General features: G+C 44.5%; 1 protein-coding gene across 1 annotated transcript in view; it reads left to right on the forward strand.

The window, feature by feature from the left end:
- Window positions 1-13,634, forward strand: part of Tcp11l2 (t-complex 11 (mouse) like 2) — a 37,409-nt gene that overhangs the window by 16,614 nt on the left and 7,161 nt on the right. Inside the window, exons 6-8 of the mRNA NM_146008.2 lie at window positions 1,088-1,224; window positions 10,947-11,128; window positions 11,326-11,507. Coding sequence (NP_666120.1) covers window positions 1,088-1,224; window positions 10,947-11,128; window positions 11,326-11,507 — 501 coding nt within the window. The remainder of the gene's footprint in view (window positions 1-1,087; window positions 1,225-10,946; window positions 11,129-11,325; window positions 11,508-13,634) is intronic.

Genomic DNA, 13,634 nt, shown 5'->3' on the forward strand with positions numbered 1-13,634 from the left:
CTCACCCTCTTAAGGCCGTCTTCAACCTCCTGGCCTTTTTCTTGTTTCTTGTTTACAGACACCTATACAACACAAACACATGAATCTGCAAAGGTCTAAGCTCAGATCATCCCCTGAGCGAACACATGATGGTTGTCCTTCTGGACCTGTGTCACTTCACTCAGTAAGACGCTTTCCCATTCCATGCATCTTCTGTGTATTTCATAACTGCATTTCTAAACACTTGAATAAAATGCCATATTTATAAGCCAGCATCTCTCAACCTGGGGGTGGCACCCCTTGGGGTCAAATGACCCTTTCACAGTGGTCACCTAAGGCCATCAGAAAATACAAATGTTTACATTATTATTCATAACAATAGCAAAATAATAGTTATAAAGTAGCAATGGAAATAATCTTATGGTTGGGGGATCACCACAACGTGAGGATCTGTATTAGAAGGTCTTAGCATTAGGAAAGTTGAGAACCACTGATCTGAGTAGACTACATTTTCTTTATCCACTCATTAGTTGGCAGATCTATAAGGTGGTTGCATCCTGGCTCTTATGTATAGAGCAGCGATGAACACCAGTGCTCCTAAGCATCAGTTTTCGTTATCTCCCTACCATTCTAACCCCCTTCCCAGGGGATGTCCTCTTCTTTTGGTCCTGAGCAACAGAGGTGCAAAGAGATTGAGGAATTGTCCATGGCCATAGTTCTGGTCAGTTGGAAAGCTGGATCTGAGCACAGGACCGCAGAGCCTGAAAAGCAGCTTCCCTTGGTGGCCCACAGCCCTGTCCTTTCATTTACGGAGGTGTTTTTCTTCTTTCTGCAGTATTATAGCCCTGTGCACTGTGTTCAGGCTCTTTAGAAGCACAACAGATTTTCAGGGGTGGGTGAGCTGCCAGGGTTATCAATATTTGCCACAGTAGATGCTCATACACATGAATAAGACTTCCTTGAAAAATGGCCCTGGTAAATGACTGTTGATGCCTTAGACACTGAAAATGTGTTTTCAAGAGGATTATCCAGTCTGTGACACATAGGTAGTTGTCAGTTTCAACGTAACTTCTCAACCACTTCTTTGTTTCAATTCTAAAATTTGTAGACAAATCTTCCGTGTCTTGGACCTCATGAGAATGGACATGATGAATTTTGTCATTAGGAATATTAGACCTCACATCCAGCATCATTTGGTGGAATATGAGAGAAACAAATTCCAGGAAGTTGTAGAAGAAACTCCAAGTATGTATAATATGTATAATATGTACTTATGTCAAAATTGGTTCGAAATACGGTGCTGTAACTTTGCCTATACATGTTGTGTTACTAAAGAACTTTGGCTCTCCTGTTAGTGTTAAACATGTCTGAATCCTCTTCAAAGTTGACATTGCAAACTTCTAGTTGTTTATTCTGTCTCAGAAAATGTGCTGAGAACATCTTCATTTTCCATTTATTCCAAATATCTATTGAGAATGTGCTATACCCTTTTGGGAAGGCATGGCGAACAAGCATAAACTGTCAGATGTAATATTGTGGGACAAACAGTAACAGGACAGGAGCTGAAGGTGTTCATAGACGGGATGAGGCAAGGCTTCTTTTAGTCCGTAACATTTGAGCAAAGCTTGCTAAGAACTATAGAAGGGGTATTCACAGGTTTAGGGAAAGGACATTCTGGCCACAGGGAGCTGCAAGAGCAGAGACCCTGAAGCAGAGACTTGCTTTCATGTTTTGTGTGTACAAGGTAGATGTGACCAAAGGAAAATTGGTAAGGGAAGAGGGAGGGGCGATGGGCTGAGAGGGAAGAGAGTCACTGGAGAATCTTGGTCAGGGAAGCAGCGTGTGATTTTTTACTGTGTGTTTCCTGCATGGGAAGTAGACTGTGTAAGAGCAAAGAGGGTACCAGCTGTCAGCTAGATAGTCATGGAGTCTCTCAGACAAGAAGAGGGGGGCTTATTCCAGATAGTAGTGATGGAGGAGTAAGGTTGAGTTCTGAGTATGTCCTGATGTCCTGAAGATGGAGATCGCCTAGTGAAGGTTGGATGAGGGAAAATGGCGGCACTGAGGACAACTCAGTGAACATGCTTAGACCAAGCATTGGCTCAGTGGTGGGAAAGGGGAAACCTGTGAAGGAAAGGTGGGAGTTTTAGAGCCATAAACTTTAAGATATTGTCTGACACTAGTGTGGAGATGCCAGGTCAGCATTTGGCTGTGAGAATCCAATGTCGGGAGACATGGATACATACTGGGGCTCATCAGTGTATTTCTGCTACATAAAGCTATAGAAGTGGGCCATTGACACTTAAAGTGTTTAGCACATTCTAACCACTTTGCCTATATGAACTAAATCATTATAAGTACATGACATTGCCTCCCACTTTATAAATGGGGGAAATGAGGCATAGAGAGGTTGAATCGCTTGCTTCTGAATTGCACCTTATAAAGTATGGAGCTAGACTCACCCAGGCAGACAGTACAGTCAGCGCTCTTGCCATTCTTATGCATGAGGTAAAACAGCCATAGGGAGTGAGTGTAGATGCTGAGGGAACTGGTCATGAAGTATAGGAGGAGGGAAGTCAAGGGGAGTGGCATCCTGCTGGAACGTAGGGGAAGCTTGAGTGGATGTGACAGGACCTTTTCAGTAGTCAAGAGAGATGAAAGTCAAGACTTGACCACTGGATTTGACCAATGAGGATTATTGATAACTTTGATGGGCGCACTTTCAGTAGGTGTATGACTGGAGAGAAGGCAGAGAGGAATGGGGCTGGTAAATACTGCCTCATTTGGTCAAGTACCCAGCGAGGTCCCTCCTGTTACCCTTTATTTTCCTACCGAAAAGCTTGAGGTGCCATGGCAGCTCACTGGCAACTGGGTTGGGTGGGATTTTATTAGCTGTGATCTAAGGCTGTTGGGTGGCTTCCTGCAGGACCACTGTTAACAGAGTTGAGCTTTTCCATCACAGCGGTAGCATCATAGCAGTATGTGAACAGGGCACAATGGGTGCTGCTCTTAAATGGGTTCCTGTAAACTGGAGCACACCCAGGGGAGCACATAGAGTGTGGAAGCCGCTTGAGGAATGGCCATACAATTAAGTGTGGTTTTATGCAGGTTACCAAGGTTCATTCCCCTTTGGTATCAATGTAGAGACCTTTATTAAGCTCTTTAGGGCAAATTAAAATCTTCATGAGGAAATAATAGACAGGAGGTTTGACCCTCCCAATAATCAATTGAAGCTGTCTGAATTTGGAGATAGGCTTCTCTTTATTGCTGGTGGTGATGCTGTGACCTTCTGTGACTCTTTTTTCATTGGTTGGTTCATTCATGTCTGTGAGAGGTTGGCACTGTTCTCACGCTCTGTTTACGTAGGAGGAAACAGGTTATGTTATAGGAGATCCTGGATAACCCAGATGCTTCTCTGTCTTAGAGCACGCATCTTTTTCTTTTTTTTCTTTTTCTTTTTCAAGACGGAGTTTCTCTGTGTTGCCCTAGCTAGCCTGGAACTCAGAAATCTGACTGCCTCTGCCTCTCAAGTGCTGGCATTAGAGGTGTGTATACATGTCTGCCTCTCCTGGAATGAGACACTGACTGTCAGTGGGGCATACAGCAGAGGGTTCTATGGTATCAGCTAATTGGTGAGACTAGGTCACTAAAGACTTCAGTAATAAAAGCTCTGTGACTTCAAGGACTCTATTTTAGCTCCATTGAAAAAGAGATTGGAATTTAAAAAAAAATGCCTGAACGTGTCTCTGTTCTCAGCTTCAGCTTCCTGAGGCTCAGTGGCGGGGTCATGTGTGCCCGTGTGTCCCTAGACAGTCATGCCATCAATTCAGACAGCTGTAAATTGAGTGCAAACTACTCAATACCTGCTGCCTCTAGCTTGGTTTATCTCAAATTATTTGCTTCTTCTTAAAATTTAGGTGACCTTGTCTTCACCTTTCATGTTGACTTGGCTCTTTTCCACAGATTTAGTAATATAGCAAGGCCAGTTATGCTTTGCTTAGCTACAGAAATCAGGAGTGCAGGAAGCAGAGTGTATGTCAGCTGTTAATTATATCCCAAGTCACTCTGCCAAAAAGTTGGCCCTGGCTCTGATATCAAAATAAGAGTCTTACAAGAATTATTAACACAAAAGGACATAAGTCTTACTGGAGTTTTTGGTGCATGCCTGCATATATATGAATGTGTGCATCTGTATTTGTGTGTATTTGTGTATATGTATGTGTACACATAGCATATACTTTCTCTTTTCCTATGGCCTGCTGATCAGGATGTAAAACTCTCAGCTTCCTTTCCAGTAACATGTCTGCCTGTGTGCTGCCTTGCTTTTCCACATTATGATAATGTGGCCAGCCTCCAATTAAATGTTTTCCTTTATAAGAATTGCCCTGGTCAAGCTGGGCGTGGTGGCGCACGCCTTTAATCCCAGCACTCAGGAGGCAGAGGCAGGTGGATTTCTGAGTTCAAGGCCAGCCTGGTCTACAGAGTGAGTTCCAGGACAGCCAGGGCTATACAGAGAAACCCTGTCTGGAAAAACCAAAAACAAACAAACAAACAACAACAAAAAAAAAGAATTGCCCTGGTCGGTCATGGTGTTTCTTCACAGCACGAGAAACTCTAAGACAAACTCTAAGCCAGATATTGTCATGTATGCCTGTAATCCCAGAACCCAGAAGACTGAGGCAGGAGGATTGCTGTGAGTTTGAGGCTCACTTTGACTATGCTCTTGAGTATTAAAGAGCTTAGGTTATGTAATAAGATCCCTGTCTCAAAACAAACAAAAGGGCTAGAGAGAAGGCTCAGCCATTACGAGCACTGACTGTTCTTCCAGAGGTCATGAGTTCACTTCCTAACATCCACATGGTGGCTCACAACCATCTGTAGTGGGATCTCATGCCCTCTTCTGGTGTTTCTGAAGAGAGCAACTGCATACTCACATACATAAAATAAATCTAAAGCAACAACAAACCCAAAATAACAAAACAAACAAACAAAAAACAAAAGCAACCAAAGCAGCAACACAGAAGGAGCATGACCTCGAGAATTGTACCCCAAGTAAGGAGTGAGCTGTGGAAGCCGGGTCTCCCAAATCCAAGTCCAAACTAACCTGTGACTTTTATCTCTTTCTTTGGATTTTTCCCTAAGCTGGGTTGTGTTACAGGCAACAGAATCCAACTCTAGCTAGCATAAATAAATAAATAAATAAATAAATAAATAAGTGAATGAGCAAGCCAACCAGCCTGAGCCACACCAGGACAAGTCAAGGAAAGCCAGACTGTATTAGCAGATGGGTTAAGATGGTTAAGATTGCTTCAAACAAGGGACATCCTTGAACACTGTAGTAGCAGTGAGTTCCTCAGAAGAGCCCAGTGGGCCTCAACTTAGCTGGACTAACCTCTGGTTAGGGAGGCTGGGCTTGGGCCTCTTTTTTTTTTTTTTTTTACTTTTTTTTGTTTTTCTTCTTTTTTTAATTAATTAATTAATTAATTAATTATATGTGTATACACTGTAGCTATCTTCAGACACTCCAGAAAAGGGCATCAGATTTTTGTTACGGATGGTTGTGAGCCACCATGTGGTTGCTGGGATTTGAACTCAGGACCTTTGGAAGAGCAGTCGGTGCTCTTAACCACTGAGCCATCTCACCAGCCCCCCAGGCTTGGGCCTCTTAATTGATAATCTGAAAAGAAGACATGAAAAAGGAAACATGGCAGAAAAAAAAAGAAAAAGGAAACATGGAAAAAAAATAAAAGAATAGATGTCATGGACAACTGAACATTGGAGCACTTATCTAGATGTCCCTGCCACGGCGCTACGCTTTCTATGTTTCTACTTCCTGCTGCACTGGAAACGCCTCCAGAGCCTGGGCTGTGTTTATTCATCTCTGAGTGCCTAGTACTTGGTACAGTACCCATCACATAGGAGGTCCTCAGTATGTCCCATTGCACAGATGAGCAAATGGAGAAGCTCTTTTTTTTTTTTTTTTTTTTTTGCTGTTTATATATATTTTTTTTTATTAGGTATTTTCCTCGTTTACATTTTCAATGCTATCCCAAAAGTCCCCCATACCCACCCACCCCCAATCCCCTACCCACCCACTCCCCCTTTTTGGCCCTGGGGTTCCCCTGTACTGGGGCATATAAAGTTTGCAAGTCCAATGGGCCTCTCTTTGCAGTGATGGCCGACTAGGCCATCTTTTGATACATATGCAGCTAGAGTCAAGAGCTCCGGGGTACTGGTTAGTTCATAATGTTGTTCCACCTATAGGGTTGCAGTTCCTTTTAGCTCCTTGGGTACTTTCTCTAGCTCCTCCATTGGGGGCCCTGTGATCCATCCAATAGCTGACTGTGAGCATCCACTTATGTGTTTGCTAGGCCCCGGCATAGTCTCACAAGAGAGAGCTATATCAGGGTCCTTTCAGCAAAATCTTGCTAGTGTATGCAATGGTGTCAGCATTTGGAAGCTGATTATGGGATGGATCCCTGCATATGGCAATCACTAGATGGTCCATCCTTTCGTCACAGCTCCAAATTTTGTCTCTGTAACTCCTTCCATGGGTGTTTTGTTCCCATTTCTAAGAAGGGGCAAAGTGTCCACACTTTGGTCTTCGTTAAGTAGACTTGGGGAGGTTCCACGATTCCTCACCCATGGACCAGTCAGTGCACCGGCTTTGCAGAGTGGAATCTCAGTATACAGCTGGGAGAGGCAGAAGTGCCTTCTGCTTCTCTGGTCCTGTGCAGTTCTGGCCGTGTGTTAGCCTGGCCTGGGTCACTTAGACACTCATGCCCAAGCCTGACCTGAGACTCATTAAATCACAAACTCCAAGGTCTGGGAGCTGTGCCCAGAATGGTTGGTTTTCTTTTTTAAATCCCTTCGGGTGATTCTAAAGGCAGTCAGAATTGGAATCTACCAAGCCACACTGTAGCTTTAGTTGGAGATAACTAACTGGGCATTTACTGTGTCGACTGTGAGTGATTAAACTTACAGTCTAAATGCTGATTAACCACCATACTGTATATCTCCCTGGATTCCCACTGTGATCTCTGATGGCTATCTTCTACGTAAAAGACCTTTTCTATCTTTATAAGCAGAGCTAGCAAAGGAAGAAAAGTGTTTGCCTCTGAGAAGAAATGGGTTCTGGGGTGGTATGGCTACGTGTAGTGAACAACACCAGTCATAAGTTACCCCTGCTGAATTAAGAAGAATTGCAATGTGGTCTTTATTGTCTCTCTTTTTGTTTGTTTGTTTGTTTTTTACATCTGTGTCTGTATTTAGTCAGCTCTTCTTGGCAGCTGCTGCCTTATAACCTCTACCAAGTGGGTGCTTTTATGAGAGCTGAGATACAAGAAGCAATTTGCTTCTCATGGGAAATCTTAGAAGTGGGTCCTAATGTAAAACAAAATGAATTTTGCCCTAAGGCTGTCACAGCCCAGTAGAAAAATTGCCTCTAGACCTATAAAGTCTTCTAGAATAGTCTTCAGTGTGATTTCAATTTGGTTCATGATGGTAAGAGATGGGGAATTCAAAGTTGGTGGAAATTCTTGTGAACAGAATGTAAATGGACACTAACTCTCCTCTAATCAGTGCTCTCCATCAGTGGTAGTCTTTGCCCCCCCCCAACCATGTCTAGGAACTTTTGACTGCTCTATCCTGTTAGTAGGGGTCCTGGTATTCTGCTGGCAGGAGTAGAGGTCAGGACAGTGCCCCACAGCAAAGAGTTATCCAGACTAAAACACCAGTGGCTGCTGAGGCTGAGATACCTCATCGTAAGTCAAGAGTTGAAGTGAATCCATTTCATGATGACCTAAAGAGATTGCTTTGTGCTTTAGGAGAGCTGGGTCTTCAGTAAACAAGAAAATCCAGTGGCAGCTGAAGTCCCTTGGGATAGTTTCTTGTCATCTTGTTTCATTTAGTAAGGGTGGGTGGAGAATACCTCGCTCTCCCCCCACCATCCACTGTCTGGAGTAGTCAATGCCACAGAAGAGGCAGCGCTTGCTACAGGACTTTGGACGATTCGGTCAAGTTACATATAAGATGTAGGCTCACTGACAGTCTTCCATCCTTATGACTTCCCTCAAAATCCCTTCGGGAACAGTCCTTGCAGGCACTAAGAATTGTGCTGGGTAACTGGATTTCCTGTTTTGTCAGATTTCTTACATAGCATTCCTGTGGAGATTTGAATTTTCTTTAAGGGGATCTGCTGAGATTACACCTAAAAAAAAAAGGTTTATTTATTTATTTATAATATGTAAGTACACTGAAGCTGTCTTCAGACACCCCAGAAGAAGGAATCAGATCTCGTTACGGATGGTTGTGAGCCACCATGTGGTTGCTGGGATTTGAACTCAGGACCTCTGGAAGAGCAGTCGGTGCTCTTAACCACTAGCCCGAGATTACACTTTTTGAAGCAAAGGCCCTAATTGGTACCAAAACCTAATCCACATTCTTTATGTCTTTGAGATCATGGTGACTGAGGTAACTTCAGCATTGATTCACACAACTGATCTGTGACCGAGAACCTGATTCAGACCCCCTGTGCTTCAAATACCAAATCTGGTTCAGGTGGGGACAAGTCTCCCCCATCCCTGAGGTATCTGGGGAGCCAAATGAGTGACCATCACAGTTGTTACCTCTTATTAGACATTTCTTATCAGCCAGAGCGTTGCCTGTATTCATCTCCTGAATTCTTACCACAGCTGCAGGAAGGGACTATTGTTCTCTGGGTCCAGTTTACAGATGTGGAAATGGAAGCACCACTGTATGAAGTGAGTTAGCTAAGGCACAGCACTAACAAGTGTCAGCAGGCCTATTTGAGTGAGGCTATGCTTCCAGCTGACTCCCTCAGGGGAGGATGTGTTACACATCCCGAGGCATGCCCGCCCCCATTGCTTTGATACTAGGTTGCCCTTACTTGAGACTTGTTAATCAGCAGTGTAGGTTTGACTCTACAGTTAAGTGCTTCACCACACTCTGTAGGGCTCTCTGAGCTCCATGGGAGCAGGCTATTGCTGTTCAGCCCCTCTACTGGAAGTGACATTTGTTCTCACCAAATCAATTGCAAGCAATCAGATGGCTCTCTGCTTGCTTCTGTCCTGTTTGGGATTTCAGAAACAGGCAGTAGTGGGTGTGGGTGGCACCTCGTAGAGACCTTTGCTGGGGTTTCAGATGCTACCACCAGGCCCTGTCTCTTGAGAACTTTCTTCTTAGCTTTCAGATACCCACCTTTTAAAAAATAACGTTTTTCTCTTACGTGTATGGGTGTATGTCTGTGTACCACATGCTCACCTGGTACCCATGAAGGCCAGAAGAGGGTGTCAGATGCCCCTGGAGATGGAGTTAAAGATAGTTGTGAGCTGTTAGGTGGGTGCTGGAGTTAAACCCTGGTCCTCCAGAAGCACAGACCATGCTCTTCTAACTGCTCGCCACCTCTCCAGCCCCTCAGACACCCTTCTTGCTTTTTACATATCTGTGTTTGAGGGTGTACATGAGGAAGGAAAGTGAGCTGACTTAGGTCTCTGAGAGAGGCATGGCACTTGCTGTCTGAGTCCTCTACCTGTGTGCTATCATCTAACTTGAATGATCTTCCTAGAGGCTTCACCTCCAAATGTCATACCCCGGGATTTGAATTAAGACTTCAAAATACAACATTTGGAAGAGAATGAAGACTCCAACATTCCATCTGTAATCGTGACTCGATGCTTGATTCTCTTGATCAGTGGTTGCCAGGGAGGAGGTCTAGAGTGTGAGGGCAGCTTGTAAGAGGGGACATGAGGGAGCTTGCCCTTGCCCTGAGGCGGGCGGGGGAGGGAGGGAGCACAAGAACCAGAGGATGAGGAGTCACAGAAATGAAGAAGAGAGACTTGCAGGAGGGGCATCCACAGATGAGAAGCTGGCAGAGTGGCTAAATGAGGATGAATGAAATGTGTTAGTAGATTTGACATCTAGGGGATAACTAGTAGCTTTCAAAAAATGTGTGTGAAGACTGAATGTCATTAGTGTGTGAAGATGGAATGTCATTGTCCTCAGAGCTATACTTTGTATCTCAGGAAAGGACACAGCGTTCATTCAGCTGCCTTAGATAGGGATATGGGGGTAACCCTACAAGGTTTTCATGCTTTTTGCCTTTAAGTGGTCTTTCAAGACCCACGAACACTATCCCTAAATAACAATACTTCTTCTTTGCCATGATTGCTCCTCCTTCAGTGCCCTGGTCCATTCACTCTCTTCACTGGCCTCCACTCGCCTGCCATCCTCTCAGTTACCCAGCCTTATTCTCAGTTATTTTTCTCACAGATCTATCTGATTATATCACTTCCATGTTGGAAAGAATTATGTAAGGAGACCTTCTTTCCCATAGCCGATGTTTGTAACATAAATCTAATAAGAAAGTATGGGATACAGGAACATGACCACACACGTGAATCTTGGTAAAATTGTAGCTCTAATTAAACACTCATATAGGTTTAGCACCCAAAGGGCTTTAATGCATTGAGTCCAGACTCAAGGTGACTTGTGAGCAAGTTTGGGATAAGCTGGTTTCTGACTGCCAAACCAATGCCATCAGGAGTTGTTCTTTTTTTTTCTCTAGCCTCTTGTGGACCAGCAATACATATATGATGGACAGCTTACAGACTGTACCATCTGCTGTCATGTTTAAGTCTTTGTGTGGGTGTTCTCATTGCTAGCATGCCAGCCAGCCTTTTCTCCTCTGCCATCAGGTGTCACTCTGAAGTTCTTTCTCGTGAGCACTCCTGAGCAACCCTTCTCTCCTGTTCCTCTAGAACCCACTGCATTCTGTTACAAGCAGTTGTTGTTTATAGATCTGTCTCTCCTTAAGAACTTAGGGTCATGGCAGTGTCTTTTCATTCATCCCTGGGACCTTCTTAGAAATCTGTCATGGAGGATGTATGAACAAAAGGACTGAACTGATAATGAGCAACTCTATGGCTTTTTGTTTTCCTTTTCCTTAGATGCCCTCAGTCAAACCACAGAGTGGCTGAAAGAGTCCATAGATAAAGAATTGCTTTCTGAGACTGATGTAGCTCCTGCAGCTGAACATAGCTCCACGCCTAGCCTGAGCCCTCTGTTGGTGCTTAATAACTGTTACTTGAAACTCCTTCAGTGGGATTATCAGAAAAAAGTCTTACCAGAGGTGAGTGGCTTTGTCCTCCCCCAGGATGTACAGTGTTTGGATTCTCGACTTTGACCCTGAATCAGAGGGTCCGTATGTGTGTCATATGTGCATTAACTAAAATCAGATTGGAATGAGGATGTGTCTATGACATTGCTTATTTTACGTTTTCATGGCACTGGGCTTCCCTTTCTGTTTTTACATTTTAAATATGCTAGACACTCATGACAGATGGACCACGGCTTCAAGAACTGTCAGAAAAGCTCAATCAATTGAAAATGACTGCCTGCGTGGCCTTAATCACCAACAACATGGTGGGTGCTGTTACAGAAGGCCTGCCTGAACTTGCTAACAGGTTAAAAAGGATTTCAGCTGTTCTGCTTGAAGGCATGAATAAAGAGTAAGTTCTTCATGTATGTATCTGTTTCCTCACATATGAAACATGTGTGTGTTTCCTTCTGCGTGTGTTTCCCGAAGCAGGCCATGCCTCTAGCCATGCAGGCAGGACAGTCACCACTGGCTTTGAAGTTCCTCACACCTCCTCTTTCTACAGTGTCCTGCAGCTTGTTGGAAGTTCTAGCTATCCTTTCATAGGAAGGCAGAGGCGTGTCCCTTGACACGGGCCAGGATACGTGTTGTGTTTCCCCTTTCAGTGGTGCATATAAGAGCTTTTCTGTGACAGTGCTGTCGAAAAGCAGAACCAGAAATCTACAGAGCCGTGTTCAGAACTACTTTGTCAGAGGGTTTTCCAGATTGGATGGGTCTGCTCTGCCCTTTCTCTTTGATGACTTCACTGGATCAAATGTGTGAAGGTCTTAAAACAGACAGCTGTGTGCTAACATGAGCCTAATGTTTGCTTTTGGACCTCCGTCTCCAGCATTGCTCTTTCGTTGGATGTTAGATCCCGCTTTTACTTCCATCCTGTGAGACACTGTCCCCGTCAGGAGACAGGCCGTGCCAGTGTTTCCATGGCTCTCATATGGGTCAGCTCTCCCTGCTGCTTTGCCTTTGGGGTGTTTTTAGGGCTTTGTCCTCTCTTCCTGCCACCGAGGGGAGATGCACCTGTCTTCTCATCTGTTATAAAGACTGTGAGCTACATGCTCAGACCTACAGTAGGAATCCAAGTGGCTTGGAATCCACACTTCGCATTTGGGGCTGAAGCTCAAAGGAGAGGGTTTGTCTTGAGCTGTGTGAGTGGAGATAGGCAATGCAGGCCTCAGCTTCTTTTGCTGTCAGAGGTCATACCTTTCACTGGCTCTGGTACTGACCCGACATGTACCTTAGTTCCTACTTCAGGGCCCAAGACCCAACAGAAACAATAACTTCTCTGTCCTTGCAGATGGGCTATCTCTGCATCTCTTCCCAGTGGGAACCACTGCTTTCCTGGAGGTTTTTTTCCTTTCATAAGTGTTCACTGAGCACCCAGTGCTGCCGAGTGTTAATATGAAGTTTAAAGAAACAACACGTAGAAACTCAAGAGGACAGGCTTTCAGATCCGGTGACCAGACCAAAGTCACCTGTGTAACCGTCTTGTTATGTGATTGAACACGTTCTCAAGCCTCTCTGAGCCTTAGTTCTCTTGTGGAGGGAGCATAATGGGCTGGTGAGATGCTTGGTGGGGGAGGGGGATACAGCGCTTGCTTTGCAGTCATGAGGACCTGAGTTTGGTCCTGCAGTAACTTGTAAAGTCAAGCATGGAGGAGCGTGTCTGCAGCCCCAGTGCTGGGCAGGGGGCAGAGGGAGAGACCCAGATCCTGATGCGTGCGGGCCTGCCCGTCTGTAAACATAGCTAGCCCCACATTCAGTGAACAGCCCTACAGCAAGAAGGAAGGTAGCTGACATTTATGTCTGGCCTTGACATGAACACACATGAGGGAGCACACACCCCACCCGATGTGCACAAAAAAGGGGGAATAGTAACAATTTCCTCTACTTGGGAACTGCAAGAATAAAAGATGATTAATGTGAGACTCTTAGTGTAGGTGTTGGGCATCAGTATGTATGCGATGAATGTTAGTTATTAATAACTGTTAAGGTGTTCGTTCATCCTTCCTATAGTTTTATTCACAGTTTACTGGATGTTTAATACAACATAGAACCATTCCTTTATAGGAGGTGAACACATTCACTGCCCAGGTCCTCACTTTATAATATAAATAGAATAGTGAATTCAGAATACAAGTGAGAAGATGCTCTCACATCATCTGTAGGTACAGATGTGAACAGATGTGATTTGCCTGTGGCTTGATGGTATGTCACAGAGCTAAGCAAGGTTTTGCTTTTATTATGAATGGGAGGCCCTGGCTTATATGAAAATTTAATTTTTTCGGTGGTCTAAGAACTTGCTGATTGAAAGCCGGAGAAAGCTAGATCATTTCTCTATAGTGCACTAAAACATCAAAGGAGAGTTAATCCCAGCACTTGGGAGGCGGAGGCAGGTGGATTTCTGAGTTCGAGGCCAGCCTGGTCTACAGAGTGAGTTCCAGGACAGCCAGGGCTACACAGAGAAACCCTGTCTCAAAAAACA

Source organism: Mus musculus, chromosome 10 (assembly GCF_000001635.26).
Source record: "Mus musculus strain C57BL/6J chromosome 10, GRCm38.p6 C57BL/6J".
NCBI classification, from domain to species: Eukaryota; Metazoa; Chordata; class Mammalia; order Rodentia; family Muridae; genus Mus; species Mus musculus.